This window comes from Chelonoidis abingdonii, chromosome 8, assembly GCF_003597395.2.
Source record: "Chelonoidis abingdonii isolate Lonesome George chromosome 8, CheloAbing_2.0, whole genome shotgun sequence".
NCBI lineage: Eukaryota > Metazoa > Chordata > Testudines > Testudinidae > Chelonoidis > Chelonoidis abingdonii.
In genome coordinates, this window is record NC_133776.1 from 1425110 (window position 1) to 1445267 (window position 20158).

Here is a 20158-nt window from a genome sequence, read left to right on the forward strand (position 1 = left end):
GGGTGGGGGGGGGTGGGGGGCGAGGGCTGGGTGCTGTCTGGTGGGGGAAGTCTCGGTGCTGGGGGAGTGGACTGGGTGTGGAGGGCGTAGGCTGGTTGCTGGGGGGTGGAGGGCGAGGGCTGGGTGCTGTCTGGGGGGGAAAGTCCTGGTGCTGGGGGAGTGGACTGGGCATGGAGCGGGTGGGCTGGTTGCTGGGGGGTGGAGGGCGAGGGCTGGGTGCTGCCTAGGGGGGGAAGTCCTGGTGCTGGGGGAGTGGACTGGGCGTGGAGGGGGTGGGCTGGTTGCTGGGAGGTGGAAGGAGAGGGCGGGTGCTGCCTAGGAGCGGGGATTGGCAGGGCTAATAGAGGGCTGGAAGACAGTCAGGGTGGTGCCCCCAGTCCCAGGGCAGCCAGTGACCCGGGGGCAGGTGAGCTCTTGGGGGACGAGGATTCCGTTTTGGGGAGATGTTTTCCAGCAGCAGAAGCCAGTGCTGCCGAGGACCCAGTCCCTACGCTGAGCTCTCGGCTGGCGCTTGCACCGCGGGGCCGGTTCCCCGACAGGCTCTCGCTGTGTCTCGTGGCTGAGACTCTGTGTCCTGTGCAGCTTCGCCCGGCAGGAGGAAGAGGAGGAGGAGACAGGTGAGGAGCAGCCTCCTTGCACTCGCTCTGCCCTTGTGCACAGGTCCTGGCTGGTATGTCCTGGTGATGGCCACCTCATCCTCCCCCGAGGAGTTCCACGGCGCCCAGAGGAGACTGCTGGGGACGGCACTTCAGGTAACGCAGCTCCTGCTGCCTGTGTCCCTCTGGGCTGGCAGGGATCCAGTCAGGGCAAAGCTCCCAGCGGCACTTTGGTGCACCCCTTCGCTGAGCCTGCTGGGGCTGGGGGGAGCCTGCCTGAGGGAGCCACGGCCAGGAGCGTGTCGGGGCGCCGGCGCTGGGGAGTGGTTCCACCCACTCAAGTTAGAGGCCATGAGGCTCACAGATATCAGAGCTGGGAAAGTCCCCACGGCCTCTGACATGTGCCCAGCCAGTCTGGGGCCGTCCCCTCCCAGGGCCGCCCGGGGTTTCTCCAGCTTGCTTTGAAAGGACTTGGGGGCCTGTGGTTTTGCCATTTTGCTCCTTGTCCTGTATTCTCTGTCCATTCCCCTGGCTCGGTGCCCTCCCCCTGCTCTCCTCACAGCCACTCCTAGGGATGCGCCCCTCAGAGGCCTGCAGGTGTCTGGATCACTGGGCCCCACGCTGGGATCTGCTCATGCTCAAAGGGCTTTGCAGACACTAACTCACCGTGGACGTGACTTGCCCAGGAGCTCCCAGTGAGTCAGTGGTGGAGCCAGGATTCCTCCTGGGGCAGTTACTGCAGGAGCCCCGCTGAGTTTACCCTCGCTCCCCTCCGTGGGCTGGACAGCTTGGCAGCCGCCCCCCTGCTTCCCGAGCCTGGTCCATGCTGGGCCGGCTCCACTGGAGGGGAGCCGAGGCACCCGGAGATGGTTCATTAAGGGTGTACCCAGTACTGGGGGGAGGAGACTCTGTGTAACGTGTCTTGGGGACACTCGCCTCTGCCTTCCAGAGCAGGACTCTGGCACAAGGAGAGCAGCCCCAGAAACGCCACACTGGGCCTGGCCTTGAGCCCTGTGCCGGCTGGCACCTGGCTTGGGGTGTGGGGCCATGCTGGGCAAATATGCCATGCTCAGACGTGACGCATGAGCTCAGAGCTCGTACCCAGCACTGCTCAGTGCTTTGGTCTAAGGAGCTCTCTGGTGCGCAGGGGCCAAGGCGGTGTGGGCGAGCCCTGAGCAGAGGGCCTGCCAGGAGCCAGTGCAGAGCCCTGGGGCACTTTGTGCAGGTGAGGAGCAGGGCTGCCAGATCCCCGCCTTCATTCCCCAGCACTATCTCATCCTGCTCCCCACTTCCCAGTGGGGGGCAGCCCCATGGCCCCCACCGCCTGCGAGAGGCAGCCACACAGCCCCCACCCTCTGTGGGGGGGCAGCCCCACGGCCCCCACCCTCTGCTAGGGGCAGTCTTTGGCCCTCATGCCCTGTGAGGGGCAGCTCCCAGCCCGTGCCCCCCAGTCCACCATGGCACTTTTATTCTCACTGCTGACAGTGAAAATTCCACCAGGGAAACATGATCGCTAAGAGACGTGGCCCCGCGCTTGCGGCTGCTGGGTTCATTAGGAAGGCCCCAGCGATGGACTGGGGCTGTCCCTGTTTAAACCCAGATGGAGCCTGGCAATTGGGAGCAGGCCTGGCAGGGAATAGAGCCCAAAGGCTGCAGCTGGACGGATAGGGACTGGGAACCCGGGGCAGATTGCTGGGACCCAGCACCACTCGCCAGGGCTGGGTTCTAGCAGCTCTGCTTGAGCTCAGCCAGAGGTTCTGGGTGCAGGAATGGCTGCGGGAGGGTCTCTGCCCTGGGCTCTCTGGGCGGCCAGGCGGGGTGATCACCGTGGACCCGTCTGGCCTGGACACCTGGGACTCTCTGAAGCCCCTTTGCTTTAGAGTGTTCATGTTACTTTGTAGCCAAGGTGACCCTGGAGGCCAGGGCAGTGGGGGGCTCTGCCAGGCCCGGGGGCCCAGGGGCTTATCTACGCTAGAAGGAACGGGGTGTGCCAGCGCGCCGCGTTCAGACGCTTATGGGGACAGGGCCAGTCGCGCGGCCGTGTGTGTCGGCTGGCTGGGCGTTGGACGGGCCCATCGGATTTTCTGTCTCTAGCTCCCGTCATTCTGGGAAGCGATGCTGCTCTAATGAGCTACCGAAGGGCAAAGCTGTGGGGCTCCGGAGAGCCCCTAGAGACGCAGGGGCAGGTGTGTCCCATTGTTCCCCGCAGACACTAGGCCTGGCATTTCCAGGCTGCCTAGAGGGCGGGTGCCGTGGTGGGTCCAGCAGTCGTGGGAAGGCAGGTGCTGTGTGGGATCTGATAGCGAGTCTGGGCAGATTAGCACGTGGGGGTGACATGCAGTGTCTGGCGGGGCGCCTCTGGCGCACAGCGGGGGGTGCCCTGGTGGCTCCCACTGGCTCAGGATTTCTCATTCTCCCGTCCGGCAGGAGAATATGGAAGTGCTGGGCTTTGCTCTGGGGATGCTCGCTGCACTTGTCGCCTTCACGGCCAGGATCCCTGCGCTGTCTGGAGCGGTAAGGGGGCTGGTGAGAGCTCGGTAATGCCAAGCCGCTGCCCTGCTGGGAGCCCTGCATAGGGTGGGGGCCCTGGGGGCCGTGCAGTGCACGTGGCTCTGTGGCCTGGGGACAGGAGGGATGCACAGCCTGGGAGCTAGCTCCAAACAGGTGTGTCGCCCCAACCACGGCACAGGGCTGCAGGCACGGCCCCGCAGGACCTCTTGCCCTGGTGCAACAGGGCCCTGGGCCAGTGTAGATGTGGGTCTTGTGGCCCCTCCCGGCACACTGGGGCATGGCACGGTCTCCTGGACAGCCCTTCCTCGAGTGCCCATGAGCCAGGATGAATTCCACCCTGTCTTCCCCCTGCCCGGGCCTCCCTTCCCAGCCTGCCACGTCTCCTCAGCACTCACGCCTGCCCTGGGGCTGTCACCTGTTGCTTCACGAGGCCCAGGGATTCTTATCCCGCACCCTGTCCATCCCTGCTCCCCTAGTCTGTCTGTCTGCTCCGACCAAGCTGTCCTGCAGCAAGACTTCTCTGTGGCCTGGGCCGCACTTGACAGCACAGTCTGTCCCTGATGGATCCAAGGGCCGAGCCCACCCATGGCAGCAAACCTGTTGTGTCTATGGGCCTGCTTGGGTGTGAGTGTTTTCAGGCTCAGGGCTGGGCCGCGGTCCCTGCTGCTGCCTGGCAGGCCTCACTCTCCCTAACCCAGGGTTTGTTCTGCCCCTGCTGCAACAGCAACGAGAACCAGGATCGACCGGGCTGCTCCCTTGGGGAACCAGACGGAGGGGTTTACATGTGCCCTTTGCCTTGGGCTCAGATCCCAGGTCAATAAGGCTGGTGGGGGCACGGAGCGTGGCAGCAGCATGGTGGCATATAAGGAGGCAGTGCACCTGACCCCGGTGTCTGCGTGTTTGCATAGAGAATGGTATTTGGCTGTTCCCGTCTCGCTGCAGATGCAGACACCTGTGGCCCGGGACACGGACCAGGCGGCAGGGAAGGCTGGGCCAGCAGATGGCAGCTCCCGGCCTGCAGACAGCTATGGGCAGTCGCTGTGCTTCCACTGCTGAGTGCACTGCGCTGTATCTGCTGCAGGATGCTGCCCAGCGAAGCAGGGACTGGCTCTACTGCCATGGGTGCCCCACAGGGCGAGGGGAACGGCTCGCGCTGATTCAGGGGGCCATTCTGACCTTCCCCTGCTTTCTGCAGTGCAGAGGGAGGCTGTCTCCAGTGACCCAGCACTGGGCCAGCATCTCCTCAGCCCTGGCCAGCGTCCTGTATGCAGCAGCCATTGTGACTCATGACCAGCGGCCCGCGTATTTTATGAGAGCCATGCCCTGGCTCCTGCTTTCCCTGGGCTCTGCTGCGCTTGACGTGGCTGTATCCTTTCCCCACCCCCCTAGCTCCACGGGCTGGCACGGTGGGTTTGGCACAGCGGCCGAGGGACTGAGCACCCCTCAGCTCCAGGGCACGACGCAGGCTGCAGCGGTTAGGCCCCTGGGTCTGATGGGCTCGGTAGTGTGGGCTGGGCATTGGCCCTGAGCCAGTGCTGTTTAGTTCCCTTCCAGGCAGCCATGTTGTGGGGCTGAGGTGGGGCCGGTGTTACTCTGAGACGCCGTCACTTCCTTAACCCTGGGAGCTCAGATCACCTGTCTGTCCTGCTTGATGAAAAGCCAGATGAGCCAGCGGCTGGGCCTTGTGGCTGAGGCAACAGAGACCCCGGCCACTTGGGAGCTGCTGACACAGGCAGAGGAGGAGGAGGAAGAGGAAGAGCGGACAGGAACCGAAGAAGGAAAGGTTTCTCCTCCTGCCTCGAAGTTCTCCCTTGCCCTGCACTGGGTGCTGCCACTCGCCCTGCAAGGGGAAACGGCTGGAGGCAGGGTCCCACCCCCTGGTGCCTTTGCCAAGGCGCGAGGCCCTTGCAGGGACGGCTGTGCCCGCTGCAGAGCTTGCTCCTGTGCTGCCCACAGGTGGTTGGGAACCTGCTGAGGTTTTTGTGCCCCCTGGGTTTGACATTGGCCCTTGTACCCCAGCATCCTGCTACGTCGCTGCCTGGGACGCAGCCTGATCTGGGGCCCCGCTCTCCTCTGTGTGCAGAGCTGGCTCTCGGCTCCTTCCTCCCACCTCCTTTGGGGGGCTGCACAGCCCACACTGACAGCCCCTTGAGGGTATCCCCTGTGCCTGCTCCTCATCACCCTTCCTCTCCCTCTGCCCTGTGGCCCAGGAGCCCCCAGCTGCTCTGGTTCTTCATGGAGCCGGCAGTGACGCTCTGCTAGTTGTACAGAGCTGCAGTGGGAGGGAGGGAGGAAGGGACGGGTTGTTGCTCCAGCCTCCATTGAAGAGCTCAGCCCTGCCGTTCCCAGTGCGTGTTGGGATTTGCTCGCTTACTGCTCCCCCTCTCTCTAAGGCCCCCAACTGGCTGCCGCTGAACATGTTCTCGGAGCCCAAGTCGCTCCACGAGGGGGCTGCAGTTGGCCGCTGCCTGGATCTCACCATCGAGCAGGTGCAGCAGGTGAGGCAGGAGAACAGCTGGGTGCTGAGTGGGCTGACAGCAGCACAGAGCTGAGCTGCGGGGGAAGTGAGGCTGGCCAGGATCACAGCAGGGGGGCAGCCAGCCAATGAGAGAAGCTGAGCCGGACTCTGTGTGTGCACACGCCCATTCTGGGGTGACTGGGGGCTCAGCGGTCTGCAGCTTTTGGGAGCCCTGCCCCCATAAGCAGTGGGGTCTGCCATCCAACCCTCTGCCCTCCGTGTTCTCCCCACACAGGCCTCTCCTCCAAGGGTTTCTGGTCCTCCTGCTGTGCCCCTTGATTCTACGTTGGTAAATCCTGCTCCCTGTTACGTCCAGGCTGGCCGTGGTGCAGTGCGGCTGCCGGGAGATGGACAGATGAGTGCTGCCGACCCCACTCTGCCAGAGCCCCCTGCCTACCCTCCAGTCCAGGTCATCCACGCCAAGCTCTCCCCCTCCAGCTCCTCATACGTCTCCTCCATTAGCTCCGAGCTCGAGGTAGGTGGCTACCGCTGGTCGTCTGCACTGGATCCTGTGCAAACCCCAGCCTCTTGCCTTGAACTCGGCCTGCGCTGCCTTCACTGGTGCACGGAGCACAGAGCCCGCTAGCCCCAGGCCAGGGACCATCCCACCCAGGTATGTGTGCGGCAGCGAGAGCACTCCCAGTGCAGACCGAGTCCCCAGAGCATCCTGGCTAATTGGCACGTGATAGGGTCCAGTCACAAGAAGGCAGCTCCCCTGATAACCAGATATCCTCCCCCCACACACACAGACGTCCCCTCCAGGGCTGCGGGAGGACCCTTCTCCATCTCTGCCTCGCTGACTGCCGTGGGGTGGGCCGGAGGGCCAGGACAGTACCCACTCAGGCAAAGTGCTGCTTGCCATTAGCAGAAGCTAGCAGAGCTGATGTGGACTGAAATGGGGCTCAGCACATAGCTACTGCGTCGTAGGCAGGTCTGGGTGCATCGCCCCATATTAAACTCGACCTCATCTCCCAGGAGAAGACCCTGGTTTCAGTTGCTTCAACCTTTGCCAAACTGTCACTGTCTGAGCTGAAAGTCCCAGGCTGGGGGCTGCCTCAGGCTGAATTGTATTTTGAAGATTTCACCTAAGATGGTTCGGCTGGTTCCAAGAATGGGGCTGGGAAAATATGTTGTTTGGGCCAGGTTAAAAACTCGGTCAACCTTTTCCTTCAAAAGTTCTCACTGATGCGCAGTTCTGGGGAAATGCCAGCTCCTCCTGGGCCTGCTTTGTCCTCCCCAGCAGGAGATTTGTGCATCAGCTCAGCAGCTGCTGTCAGACTGCGAGATGTTTCATAGAAACTCTGCAAAGCCTGTCACGGTTGTTGAGGCGATTTCTGTCCTGAGCTACATCCATGCAGCTTGCCCTGGAGCAGTGCCATCCCTCTGAAGGGAGAATTAGGCCCACAGTGTTATGATCCCAAGAGCTGGACAGCCCACGTGCACAAGGGAGGGCAGGGGAGCAAATATTGGACTATTTTATGTAGTTCTAAAAATGAGACCATTCTGTTCCAGAACGTAAATGGGAATGCTCAGCATTCCTGGGCCATTGTTACAACCTGCCAGCACCCTGGGCTCTGGGGCTCTCCCCTCCTGTGGAACCTTGAGAGACAGGCAGATGGACGGCCCACTGCCCTGATTGCCCCTCAGCCTGACAGAACGGAGAGTGCAGAAAACCTCTGCCAGCACTACTCCCTGTGCTCCATGCTGGCCTGGGTTTCCGGGCCTGGTGTTCAGAGCGATTCCTGTCTGATGCTGGCGTTTCTTACCATGTCCCTGGCGTTTCAGCAGGCCTCTCTGTGGGAACAAATGGGTTTATGGCAGGAGATTACAGCAGGTCAAAGCCCCTTCTGCCTTGCACCGGGACCAGCACAGTTACCATATGGAGGGAGATGACCAAAGACACATTTTGATTCTATAAAGTTTGTTTTGTTTCGTTTCTGTTTTTTTTTTTAAACACCTGCACCTGGTAACTGGTTCCAGTAGGAGCCGCACTGCACACTAGAAAGAATCTCTTCAGGTGGTTGGGGTGAGCTGGCTGGTTTGCGCTCCATTTCCATAGGCTGAACGTGGTTTGACAGTCACTCTGTGTTTGAGCCCAAAGTGGCTGCAATACTCTTGGCGGCTCGGGGGCCGTATTTCCAAGTTACGGCCTCGGCTGGAGCGCGTGGCTAGTTGACAGACCCATGCAACCTTTGCTGGCATTCTGGGACCTGGCAGATCCCACACTGAAATGGCTCCTGCGCTTGTTTGGCCAGACTGGATTATGACAGCGTCTCACACACCTTGTGAAATCATGTTTTCCTTGTGGTCGTTCTTACCCCTGGCTCACTTTGCACATTCACTCACCCGCTCTCTTTGCCTTTATTTTGAAAATAAAAAGTCCCCATATTTCTCTGCTCACTGCAGCTATCCAGCTCTCAAAAGCTGCTTGTGAATGTGCCCATGTGGCTCTCTCCACCTTGGCTAGGTACCCGAGCGAGGCGTCAAGAGAAGGGATGTGGGCTGGGCTGCTCGGTCAGGGCTGCTCTGGTCCAACTCTTTTCTTGAGCTTTGTTTTTCTTCTGCAGCAAAAGTATTGGGAGGCCTTAAACTCAGAACAGGTGTGTAGAACTGTCGCTTTGCTTTGCGCTGGTCCCGTGTGAGGAAGGCCGGGACCAGCACTCCAGGGACACCCATGTCTGCCAAGCTTCTTTCACTTTAAATCCATGAATCATTACAACTGAAGTCTCTTGGTTTAGATGCATGAGGCTTCACAAGCCCCAGAAAGAGGCCAGATTGCAGGGCAGGAAATAATCACTCATAAATTAAAGAAACAATGTGCTTGCTTTGTCCTTAGTGCAGTCCCAGGGAGACATTCTGCTCTCAGGCCTGCTAGTGTAAATCTGAAGGGACTCCACTGGCCCTTAGCAGAGCTACTCTGGATTTACACTGTTGCACAAGAGTAGAGTCTCCCCCATGATCTCCAGCCCAATGTCACTTGTAGGTCACAGAACTAGTTGAGGTCAAAGAGGAGAGAAGTCGTCTAATCTCCCCTGAAGGAAGTTACCCCACCTCCAAACTGGCTTTCACTGACTGGAGATAAAGTAACAATGATGATAAATTCCAAACAGCCCTGGACTTCAGAAAGCCAGTATCCCCCTGGGCTGGCACATATCAGCCATGTGGCACTGCAGCCAGCGCCAGGTTTGTCTTGTGGCTTCGCAGTTTTATAGCAAGAGAGACGTCTCCTGTGGGGCAGAGGGAAGAAATTCTGCCCATCTGGTCCTGGGAAGGAGATAACTCGGGCTGGGGAGGAGAGGGGCGTCCAGCTCTGTCGTGCTGGGAGCAGCTTGTGTGAATCGCTTGGTCAGTCCCGTCCCTCCACTCTCACAGCTAGCGGAGAGGTCAAGCAGGGCTTGCGCGGTCCGTCCCCTCCAGGACAGATCTGGGGGCTCAGGCCGTGTGGAGCGAGCTTGCGCCCCCCTGCTGGTGTGCAGCGTGGGCAGGCAGGTGCCCCCTCACAATGAACAGAGGCAGAAAGGGAGTTCACACAGGTCCCATATGTGCCACATCGAGCCATAGGAGTTGTGGGTGGTGCTTGAGGACGGAGTATTGCCACTTTTCTCCCTGTTCTGCCCTCTGAGGATGATCCCTGCTGCCTTGTGGGAAGCCACCTGGGTCCGCAGTGTGGTGAGTGACCTGGGTGTGTGGGATGTTAGTGCACTTTATCACAGCTACTCCATGTCTCCCCCCAATGTAGACCTGCTCTGTGTGACAAGGGAGGTGCATTGAGTTGCTCTGCCTAAGTGCTGGAGCAGTTTGCATGTGTCACTAAAGCACCAGGAGGGCTCGGTACACCTGGGCCATTCAGGGTGGGCATGAATTGGCATTTAGTGCCTTCACACAGCATTGCCTCAAGCCCTTTCTGAAGCAGTGGCTTTAAATGGTGGACTTCAATCCATCAGCTGGGTGAGCCTGTAGATCCACTGGCTAGTTATACAAGGGGCTAAAGAGGTAAATACTGCCTGGAATCCAATGGGCCTCGTTCTGCACGGGTGTGGGTACAATGCAGAAAATGTTCCCAACTCCAGAATGGCTGAAAGCCCTTCTGTTGATATCTGCAGGTATTTCCAAGGTCAGTAATACTGAGCTGGAACTGTGGTGACCAGTCAGGTGGCCTGTGTGGCACAAGAGTGTACCTTGATTACCTGCCGGGAGTGCTAGGATAACTCCCAGGTGATGAACAGCTGGTTCTGGACCACTCACTATCATTTTCTCTTAACAATAGATTAGGCTCAAAGTGACAAACTGTTACTGATCGGGGCTGAGCGCTGCACTGGAGAGAGCGCTGGCCAGGTACTTCTGGCAACGGCACACAGAGAGTGCAGTGAGCCTCATACTGACCTCTTCTCAACAGAAGATCCATTGTCCCTTGAAGTGAAAATTGGCTGAGGCTTCTCAGGTTAGCAGCCCTCGACAGTCACCTTAGTTGAGATCAGTCTCTGGTTATTAACTGAGCAGTAACGGCCAGAGCTGGTTAGAAAACCACTGAGAGTTTCTGGAGAGTTTCCACCCTGCTGGGATCCGGCGGGCGGCTTTTCCTTTCATTCCGCATTTGTTCATGAAAATTTTTATTGAAAATGTTTGATTTCAAAAATGTTCTTTCTCAGTTTGTTTCCCCCTTTTCCCTCTGTTTTTTTCCATTTTCCCACTTGCAGTGGGAGGGGGAAGGAGAAAAGGAGAGTGTCACCGAGTCCCTGGGCGATGCTCTGGAACTGCTCCCCACAAAGCCAGTCAGGACTTTGGGGGGCCTCCTCTCCCTTGGAGCAGACTGTCTCCAGGGCAAGAAGCTCACACGTAGCATTCAGCATGTGCCCCTCCATGTGCTTCCCACAGCGAGTCAGCCCAGGCAGAGTCCTGGGGAAGCCAGAGGGTCATGCACCCCCACTGCGCAGTCAGACGTGACTTTCAGCCCGCCAGTAAAACAGAGGTTTATTTAGATGACACGAACACAGTCCAAAACAGGTCTTGCCAGTACAGACAATAGGACCCCCTTAGTCAGGTCCATCTGGGGCCCCAGGGAGGCCATCTCCCCGCTGGGAGGCCCAAGCCTCCTCAGGGCTCCCCTCCATCTTCCAGTCAGCTTCCAAAAAGTATTAAACCCCCTCCAGCCCCTCCTCTCTGGGCTGAGTCTCTTTCCTGGGCCAGGAGGTCACCTGATCTCTTTGTCTCCAACACCTTTAGCATCCCCTTGCAGGGGAGAAGGGCCTGGCCATTAGTTGCCAGGCTACAGAGGGTCTGCCAGAGCTGAGGCCCCCCCACAGTATTCAGAGGAAACATTAAAACCAGTCCCACTTCATCACAGAGGGAATGAAAAACCTACCCCAAAAAGGTTTCTGTGTGGATTTTTGTTGAAAAATTTTTTAAAATGAGAATTTTGTGACAATTTCTATTTTCAGATGTTTGAATTCAGGTGTTTTTCCCCCGTGTAAAGCTGGCCTGAGCAGCTCCCGTGTGGCCAGTCTGCATCCAGTGGAGCGCAAACCCCACTTCTGTAGGAGCTCTGGTGCTACAGACCTGCCTTGTCCCTGTAACCCGAAATCCTTTCTCTTCACAGTGGGACTTCGGAGACATGAATCTTCAGTGGAACAGAAACAGCACCGAGGCACCGAACCTCCAGCCCGGCAGCAGCTCAGTGCTGAACACAGGCTTCGGTTCAACGTGAATGCCCTCAAACAAACCGCAGCTGCACTGAGACTGTGTGATAATGACGCCCCCTTGGCAGAGAAATCATAGCAGGGAACTCAAAAAACCAGCAGAAGAAAGATCCTCTGTAGAAGATCACTGGAAGGTCCAGGTTACAGCAGTACTGTGGGACAGACTCAGGGGTGCCGCTCATTTGCACAGGGCAGGGAGCAGATGCAGATGCAGCTCAAATCTCACCCATGTACTTCGCTGATCCTGCTGCAGCTTTGTGCAGGGCAGCTGCTTCTGCATTGGGTTGGAGCAACCTGAAGGCCATGCAAACAAACCCTGTCTGCAAACAGCTCCAAGGAGCTGAAAACACAGCTGGGGCTCGAAATGGCCTGGGGTGTCTTGGCCATGGCCCTGTTCCTCTGGCCGCATGCACTGGGGGTGGGAAATGGCAGAAGAGCCCCATGGTCAGTGTTCCTTTGCCAGAGACTCACCATGATGCTGGGGCAGCCCACCGCAGGCCCTGTTAAAATGTGGGGGCTTACAGTGACTGCACCTCACCGGGGATGCTGTTGTGTCTGCGGTAATCAGGGCTGAACTGCGCCCATTGCCCAGTGAGTATAACTGACCGGAGGTGGGGGGAGGGCATGGGGGCAGTTTCTCCACCCTGGCACTGTTGGGTTGGCCATAGCCCATCGATCAGGGTTTCCAGCCCTGCTCCCCAAGCTGCAGGGACGCATGTCTCACAAGCGCCCCTGCTGTGGCTTTGTGCTTCCTCTGAGCTGGGCCCCGTTGGTGTCAGAGGGGGAATGTGCCCTGACAGGTCAGTAACAGGAGCATGTCCATCTCCCTGGCTGGAGCTGGGACTTCAGAGCTGCCAGTCCCAGGAGAAATTCAGAGGAGAAACAAGGTGCCGATGTTTGACCGCGAGGGTAGCTGACCGGCCTCGCAGTGCTTCTCCATTACTTCCAGAGCAGGCTTCTGGCAGCTGTCCTCTGGTTCAGCCCACCACTTGGACTGACAGTGGGGAGCCCGACAGCCTGGCCTGGGCATCTGCGTGGGGCTCCTCTCAAACAGCTGCTTCGGACTCAGCAGCCAGCGTCCTGGCTGGCATGAGCAGGGGAAGCACAGGCTGCCGACGCTAACGGTGTATGTGGCCCCCAGGCCTCCCTTTATCTGCTTGTAACTGGCTGGATTCTGACTAGATGGTTTGCTGGTGTGACTGGCCAGGCAGAGTGACGCTGGCTCACGCCAGCTCCTGGCATGGTGGAGCACTGCTGTTCCTGAGTTACCTGCATGAGGGCAGTTGCTGGGCGGGGGTCACACTCCCATTACCACAGCTGTGCTGGCCTTCGGCCTGGGCAGGGCTGTCCGGGAGCCCTTGGAAAGAGCTGCAGGGGGAAGCAGGTTTGGAATCCCCATTTCCTAGGCCAGTCGGGGTGCTCTGTCACCTTGGGGGCCCCCTGCGTGCTCCAGGCTCTTGATATCACAGTTCCCTCACTGGTGTGTGAAACTGCTTGGTCGAGCCGCAGGCCCCCTTTCCTCTGCATCTTTTCGAGCCGCTCCTTCTGCTGAGAGTGGGATCGCAGCCGACCAGCGGGATGCTCCCCAGGGATAGCTGCGAGGGCTGAACATCAGAGGGAGTGGGGTGCGGGCACTGTTGTAACTTGAGAGGATGGTGTGAAAAACTGGCAGCAGCGGTTGTGTGTGCTGCGTGCGGCGAGGCGAGGGTGCAGCTGGGAGATGTGAGGTCCCGCACTGCAGCAAACAGCAGAATGGTGTGTCCCGCCCTGTGTGAATGTGGAGCCAGCTCTGCTAGAGGGCAGGTGCTCTGGGAAGGGGTGCTGGGGCAGAGGGGTAATGCTGGGCTCACTTTGGCTGGAGGGAGCAGGCCCAGGCAGATGTGGGTGGGAAATGTTTCCCTTTTCTGTTATGCTATTGGGTCTTAGAGCAGCACCTATAGACCCCAGAGTCCCTCGCAGCTCCGCTCTGTTCCCCTGGCAAAGTTGGAACCCCTCTGCTCTGCACCGCCACCCACAGCCAGCCATCCTCGGGCTCCACTCTCCTCCCCCGGGCTTCTGGGAACGCAGCACAGGCGAGAAGATGACATCTGCCTAGAGCGTCTGGCATTCTGTCGCTCCCGCTCTGATCTCGCAGCCCCCAGCCTGGCTGGCGCTGCCCCCCTCCAGGTAGGTGACCCATCTGGCAGCTGCCTAGGGCAGCGAACATACAGCAATTGTTCAGGGAGCGAGTGGCTGTGACCTGTGCTGGGTCAGACGCTCTCTTGGCCCAGAACAGCAAAACATTCCCGAGCCAGCGCTGATAAGAAACCTTCACATTAATATTTCTAATGGCTGGAGATTGATTGCCTAGTAGTAAAGCTGAGAAATCCAGACAATGCAAAGACTGGAAACCCAGGGGAAAGGAAATTCTTCTGCTGTATTGCCTTTTCCTATTCAGATAATGCACAATAAAATATGAGCATGCAAGTCTGCGCCTGGGGAGGGCTGCCTCAGTCGTGTCCAAAGCAGATATGCCAGGAGAAACCCTGGAGCAAGTGATCTCACATGTTGTGCAAGGGGGCAGACGGGCTCTGCTGCCTTCAGGGGGGTATGTAGTGAGCAGTCATATTCATGATGCTTTGTACGTCCCTGGTGTCTTCTCACCGAGAATCTCAAAGCACTAGGCACACGTGAACTGCTTGAGCTGCAGAACACTGCCAGGATGTAGGCAGGTCTTTGGCCCAGGGGGAGATGGGCAAAGAGAGGTGGCTTGGAAGACTCAGGCAGACAGTCTGGCAGAGCCCAGATCCCATGTCTCGCAGGCACGTACCCTATTACTGTGCGGCCTCCAGCTCATTCAGGGTGGGGACAGGGAAGCGGAGATAGTGAATGGATGTTTGAACAACAGCAAGCGGGGCAAGTCCTGCTCCCTGCACCCATGAATAATCCTGCTGGCCTCTGGGGGATCCCTGGCCCAGCAGCGCTGTGCCCTGGGGGCAGAGGCAGTGAAGTGTGTTCATGAGCCCTGCTGGTCTCCAGTGATTGTGTGCGTGATGGGTCTGGTGGTCTCTAGGCCTCAGAGGACACCCCCCACCCCAGCTGCTCTGCTGCATCGAACAATTAGAACCTGCATTGCTGGGCCCCGGATGAGAATAGCTGGGCTTGGGCAGGCCTGGGGAGGAGCTGGATTTGCAGAGGGGTGGGGGGTTGCACTTCTGCTCACTTTTTTGCCCTTTCACTGATTAATGGAGTTTAAGGCCAGTCTGGCCTCCTGCATCACACACATCGCCTGTTGGTCCCAGCAACTTGGGTTTGGCTCCAGCATCTCTGAGCCAATGTGTTCAGGTTCATTGGGATCTGCCTGCATCCTGCAATGCAAGGAGAGCTGGTTCTCCTCTGCCGGCTCCCCTGCAATCTGCTGACTCCAGGATGCAAACCAGGGGGACACTTGGTTGAAAATCTGCAAGCAGAGTATGTGTATGAGAACAAGGAGTCAAAAAGTGTTTGCCCTTCCACAGACCTTTACTGTAAAACTGAGTAAAGACTGGCTGTGATATCGGGGCTGCTGCGGGAGGGGCACTATGGGACCTTAAAGGGTCAGGCTGGGCAGGGAGTGGGGCTGCAAGATTTTCTTTGCTTTCAGTTAATAAAACATTCAGTGCCTTGTGGCCCCCATGTTTGTCATTTGTGAGCCCCGGGAGTGACGACCCATGGGCTGACGGGCAGGGCTGGCTTTAGGACGTGCAGGGCCCGATTTGAAAGAGCTGCTGCCGAAATGCCTCAGCGATTGAGCTGCCGCCGAAGATCACGGCGGCACTTCGGCGGAGGGTGTGGGGCCTTCTTAGGCGCTGGGCCCAACCCCTGGGAATTGGAATCACCCTAAAGCCGGCCCTGCTGAAGGGGGTGAGGGACTTCAGCATCAGTTGGGGTGTTCCTGTCTCAGCATCTGACATAACCGGAATGTCCACCCGTCTGCCCTGGCCTGCAGCCACAACTCCTCCCGCTCCCGTGCCTGCCTCCACCAGCCGTGGGTGGTGAGCCAAAGCCGTGGCCAGAGGTGCTGGTGGAGGTGAAGGGGTGGATTCACTGTGCAGCGTTTTCAAGGGGAAAAACGCTAGTCCTGCTTGGTGTGGTGCTGTTATGGAGCAACCCTCAGCCCGTGACAGGCATGCTGCTGCGACGCACGGTCTGGATCCGCCAGTTCCCCTGCCACAGGCGGCATTATGTAAGTGGTGACACAATGCGGTTCTTTGTGTCGGCCGGGCCCTGGCCCCCAGCTGGCTGCCTCCTGCCCTCGCCTGCCCTCGGCCTAGTTGCTCTGGGATCAGGCTTTGTGGAAGTGATATAACTTGCGCCTGGGGTGCAGCGACCTTGCTCCCTGCCCGATGGGGGATGCAGCCCCTGCTGGCTCTGCCCGGGATGGATTCCAGTCCCGAGAGCGGGCGTTAGTTTGTGGCACCGTTGGGTGCATATCCCAGGCCAACAAAGGGGTGCCTGGACCCATTCAGCCGCGTGTTGTGCTTCCATGTGGGTAGCTGACGGGTGAGCTCTGTACTCCAGGATGTCCCGTGCAGGGTGCTCATGCTCATTACGCTCTGCCTGTGGAGCTCCTGTCCTTGGAGCTAGACAAGGGCAAAGTCTCTTGGGGCCAGCTCTGGGGCTGGGGGTGTGGTGAGGCTCCCGCTGCTCCTGAGGTGCCCTCCCCAGGCATTTCTTCCCCCCGGGAAGCGGTGAGAGGAGGTGATGGACGTCACTGGATGGACTGGGGCTGGAACGCTGGTTTCACATCCCTCACCCATTTGGAGATCCCACTGCCTCGCCCGGGGATGGGCCCAGTGCTCATCGGCACAGGCCTTATGTGGAGGGCAGTTCCCCTGGGGCCTGGCTGGAGCAGGGGTGAAGTGGAATTCCGGGCACCCATTTGCCCAGGCCTGGGCCCTGTCGGATGTGTGCATGCACCAGAGCGGTCATGGGACACTCACGCCTCCGCTCAGCCTGTGTGTTAGCACCCAAGGCCTAGGTACTGCGCTGCCCCAGGAAAAGCCTAGCATCCTTTGTTCTCTCTGAGCCCGTAACTCCTGCACTCGGCCTCCCTTTGCCCCGCCAGAATGGCTGCAGCATTGTCAGAGGTTGTGAGCAGCCCCGGGGCGAGGCAGAACCACTCCGTGGCTATTGTGTCAGGAGTGCCGGGTGGCTCTGGTTGCAGCAGCCGAGGCCAGAGGAATGTGCCTCGGTGCCAGAAGCTGCTGATAAAATCTCTTCTTGCAAAGGAGTTTGAGTCCCTGCTCTCCTGCCGGCGATGTAATCTGCTCAGCACTTGCCGGGCAGTGATAACGGGCTCGGCCTCATGCGGCCTGGACTCTGCGCGCTCCGGCTGTGAACACAATGAGGGGAGAGCAAGCCCTGCCCGGGCTCAGGGTGCGCTGTAACCTCCCCCAGCCCCTCCACCACTTGGAACAATAGCCTCTGTGGGCGATTATGGAAAATCACATGCTTATTCCAGCTGCAACCAAACCAATTTGTCAACGTCCCGTTTTCATTTCCCTCGATAAGACAGGGCCGGGGAGTACAATAATCCCTTCCTGAGAGACAGCTGCGGCTCCCCTCCCCAAAACACTCACAGCAGGGAGGCTAATTTTGGCCTTTCTGGGCTTAGTGGGAGCAAGTTGCAGTCTTTCATTCCTGCTGGGGTGGCGATGCCAGGGGACAGGCAGGGAGCCTCTGTCCCAGCAGCTATCTGCAAATCAGATGAAAATTCTAGGAATAATAGAGCACGGAAATGTGGTTTCCATCTCGTGGGCTGGGCTGGGCTATGTGGGAATAGCCAGCAAAGATGAGGGATTGGTTTAGCCCAGTGGCTAGAGCACTGGGCTAAGTGACAAACTCCTGTCTCTGCCACTCATTCACTGCGGGTTGGACAAGTCATTGGACCACCCAGTGCCTCAGTTTCCTCATCTGTAAAATGGTGGTAGAGCTATTTACCCTCCTTGTAAAATGTTTTGAGAGTCTCCAGTGTGACATGCCAACCAACATCATTAAAACACTGTACATTTTGAAGCCCCTTTGCCCACATCAGAACGGGCCCCCAAACACGACGCTGCCTGCTTCAGAAGCAACCTGCAGAGGAGAAGGAACACACGTAGCAGATGGGTGCAAAGAGGAGTGAGGAGCCGGCCCCAGAGGATGCTGGAAATGCACCCAGAATGCCTTCGGCCCAAAGCATCAATTCCATTCTCCGCACCCACTGCATGGGCAGCCTCCCCCCTTGCAGGTTAAGTGAATGTTCGTTGCTCAGCTATGAGCCGCTTGCTTCCGTTTCATGATGGTGCTGTTTCTCTCTCCTCACTTTTTTGGAACAAAAGAGCAGAGCAGCTGCTTAAAGCTTCTGCTCCTCCTGCTCCCTCCAGGAGCGAGCAGCTTGCCCTGAAGCACACCTCCAGGAGGGCGGGCATCTGGCTCTGTTTGCCACACCCTTGCTCAGTCTGGGGCACTCCAGTCATGATTTAGTCTCACTCCGCTCCCCCAAAATGTTCTGCTGCCTCAATGAGGTTTTGTTTGTTGTAGTTATGGAAAATCCCCTGGTTCTGTTATTTGCAAAGCTGCAACTCAGGCTTCCTCAGCATGTGGGATTTGGGCAAGGCCAGTGTCAATGTCTGTCCCTGAATGACCAGGAGGCCTGCGTCATCTTACCCTGCTCCTCCAAGGCAGGCCTGCTGCATCAGAAGGGGCTAGTTTCATAAAGCCCCATTTCAGAGCAAAACACTCTTTCAAAGAAGTATTTAAAAGAGGACAGAGAAAGGCAGTACAGATTCAAGACTCCAGACAAACCTCTGGGGCATGAAGCTCAGGGAACCAAACTTATTATGGACAATCAAGGTTAACAGATTTATTTGGGCATAACCTTTCGTGGGTAAAAAACTTTTTACCCACAAAAGCTTATGCCCAAATAAATCTGTTAGTCTTTAAGGTGCCACCGGACTCCTTGTTGTTTTTGTGGTTACAGACTAACACGGCTACCCCCTGATATGGACGGTAGAGAAGAAAGCATGCTTATAAAGTTCTCAGATGACACCACGCTGAAAGGGATTGCAAGCACTTTGGAGGGCAGTATTAGAATTCAAAACAGCTGTAACAAAGTGGAGAATTGGTCTGAAATCAACAAGATGAAATTCCATAAAGACAAGTGCAAAGCACTGCACTGAGGCAACCACATAACTACAAAACGGGGAATAACTGGCTAGTGGCAGTATGGCTGGACAGCATCTGGGTGTTCTAATGGATCACAGCTTGAATATGAGTCAACAAAGTGATGCTGCTGTGAACAAGGCTAATATCATCCCAGGGTGTATTAACAGAAGCAGGGCCGGCTCCAGGGGTTTTGCCTCCCCAAGCAGCCAAAAAAAAAAAAAAAAAAGCCGCGATTGCGATCTGTGACAACTCAGCGGGAGGTCCTTCGCTCCGAGCCGGAGTGAGGGACCCTCCGCCGAATTGCCGCTGAATAGCTGAAAGTGCCGCCCCGCTCCAGAGGTGCCACCCCAAGCACCTGCGTGATAAGCTGGTGCCTGGAGCCGGCCCTGAACACAAGGGTTGTGTACAAGACTGTGACCGAATACACCCCTGTATTCAAACCCTACACACGACTGTAATAGTCTTTGTACAGAATACGCCTTGTGAGGTATCATTTGAATACTACTAACTCACTATCAATAACAATACCACGAGGAAAGGGGTAGTAACATTCAATGTGGAGTTATAACATCAGCAGAAATTGGGTCTGCAGTGTAGTTACCAGACAAGCCTGGGGAAACCAGTTTTTCAAAGACAAAGGACAAGCCATTGCCTCTAGCCAGGTGTCATCAAAGCTGATGGGCCATCACCCGTCAAATAGCCATTCTTTGGCAAGGAAAGGGGGCGGGAACAGACAGATCTGCCTCTTAGCAAACAACAGCATGGAACCTCTTTCACTGTGAGACTCCGTAACTCCAGCCTCACAGCAGGAATTAACTTGATCTGGGGTAACCCTCAGGAAAATGCATTGCAAAAGGGGGACTGGACTATACAGTGAGGGGCAAAACCACCTCAAGGGCTCTCTCCTTATCCATTTCTCTCTCCGCTAGGAAGGCAGAAGAAAGAGCCTTTGGACTTTGGGGACAGAGCCTGGCCTGAGAATTTGGGCGTCAGCCCTGTTACTGGGAACATGTGGTAAGAATTTTACCTTGACCCAAGTCTAACTTGTTAAGTCTGAGCACTAGAAAGTGTTTATTGTTATGTCTCTTGTAGCCATTTCTTAATTTAATGCCTTGTACTTATACTCACTTAAAATCTCTCTCTTTGAGAGAGAGAGGCTGCTCCTTTAAGTAGATCAGTACTCACCAGTCTGAAGCCTGCTTCTTCAGACACAGCAGCAGCCGCCAGCAAGCTCCATCCCACATCCCACTCCTGAGCCCTGTCATGCCCCCCACCCACACTCTCCAGAGGTGGGCTACAGGGGCAGGAGGATGGAGGGAGGAGGAAATCCTGACATCAGGCTCCCTGGAGCAGCTGCCCAGGAGGGCAGGAGGAGCGCGGCAGTGGGGGGAAGGGCTTGTAAAGTGTGCAGCGCTTGATAGACGCTGTGCGGCCGCACAGCCCTGCAGCTTAGAGGGAACTTAGATTGTGAGGTTCCCCAGGTTGCAGGGAAGGGATGACACAGCCCCTCTCTGGTCTGACTTGCACCCCGGAATATCATAAAGACATGGGAGTGACGGTCCTGCGCTGCTCGGCACTGGGAAGGCCTCAGCGGGAGGACTGTGTCCAGTTCTGGGTGCCCGTCTTCAGGAAAGTTGTGGACAAAGTGGAATCCCCATCATGGGAGGTGT

At 57.5% G+C, this 20158-nt stretch overlaps 1 protein-coding gene across 1 annotated transcript in view; it reads left to right on the plus strand.

The window, feature by feature from the left end:
• The window catches only part of TMEM44 (transmembrane protein 44), a 21323-nt gene extending 9994 nt beyond the window's left edge, over nt 1-11329 (plus strand). The window contains 8 exon segments of the mRNA XM_075068961.1: nt 485-570; nt 573-752; nt 3024-3110; nt 4303-4473; nt 4738-5001; nt 5501-5605; nt 5861-6100; nt 11222-11329. Coding sequence (XP_074925062.1) covers nt 485-570; nt 573-752; nt 3024-3110; nt 4303-4473; nt 4738-5001; nt 5501-5605; nt 5861-6100; nt 11222-11329 — 1241 coding nt within the window.
• The last annotated feature ends 8829 nt before the right edge of the window (nt 11330-20158 follow it).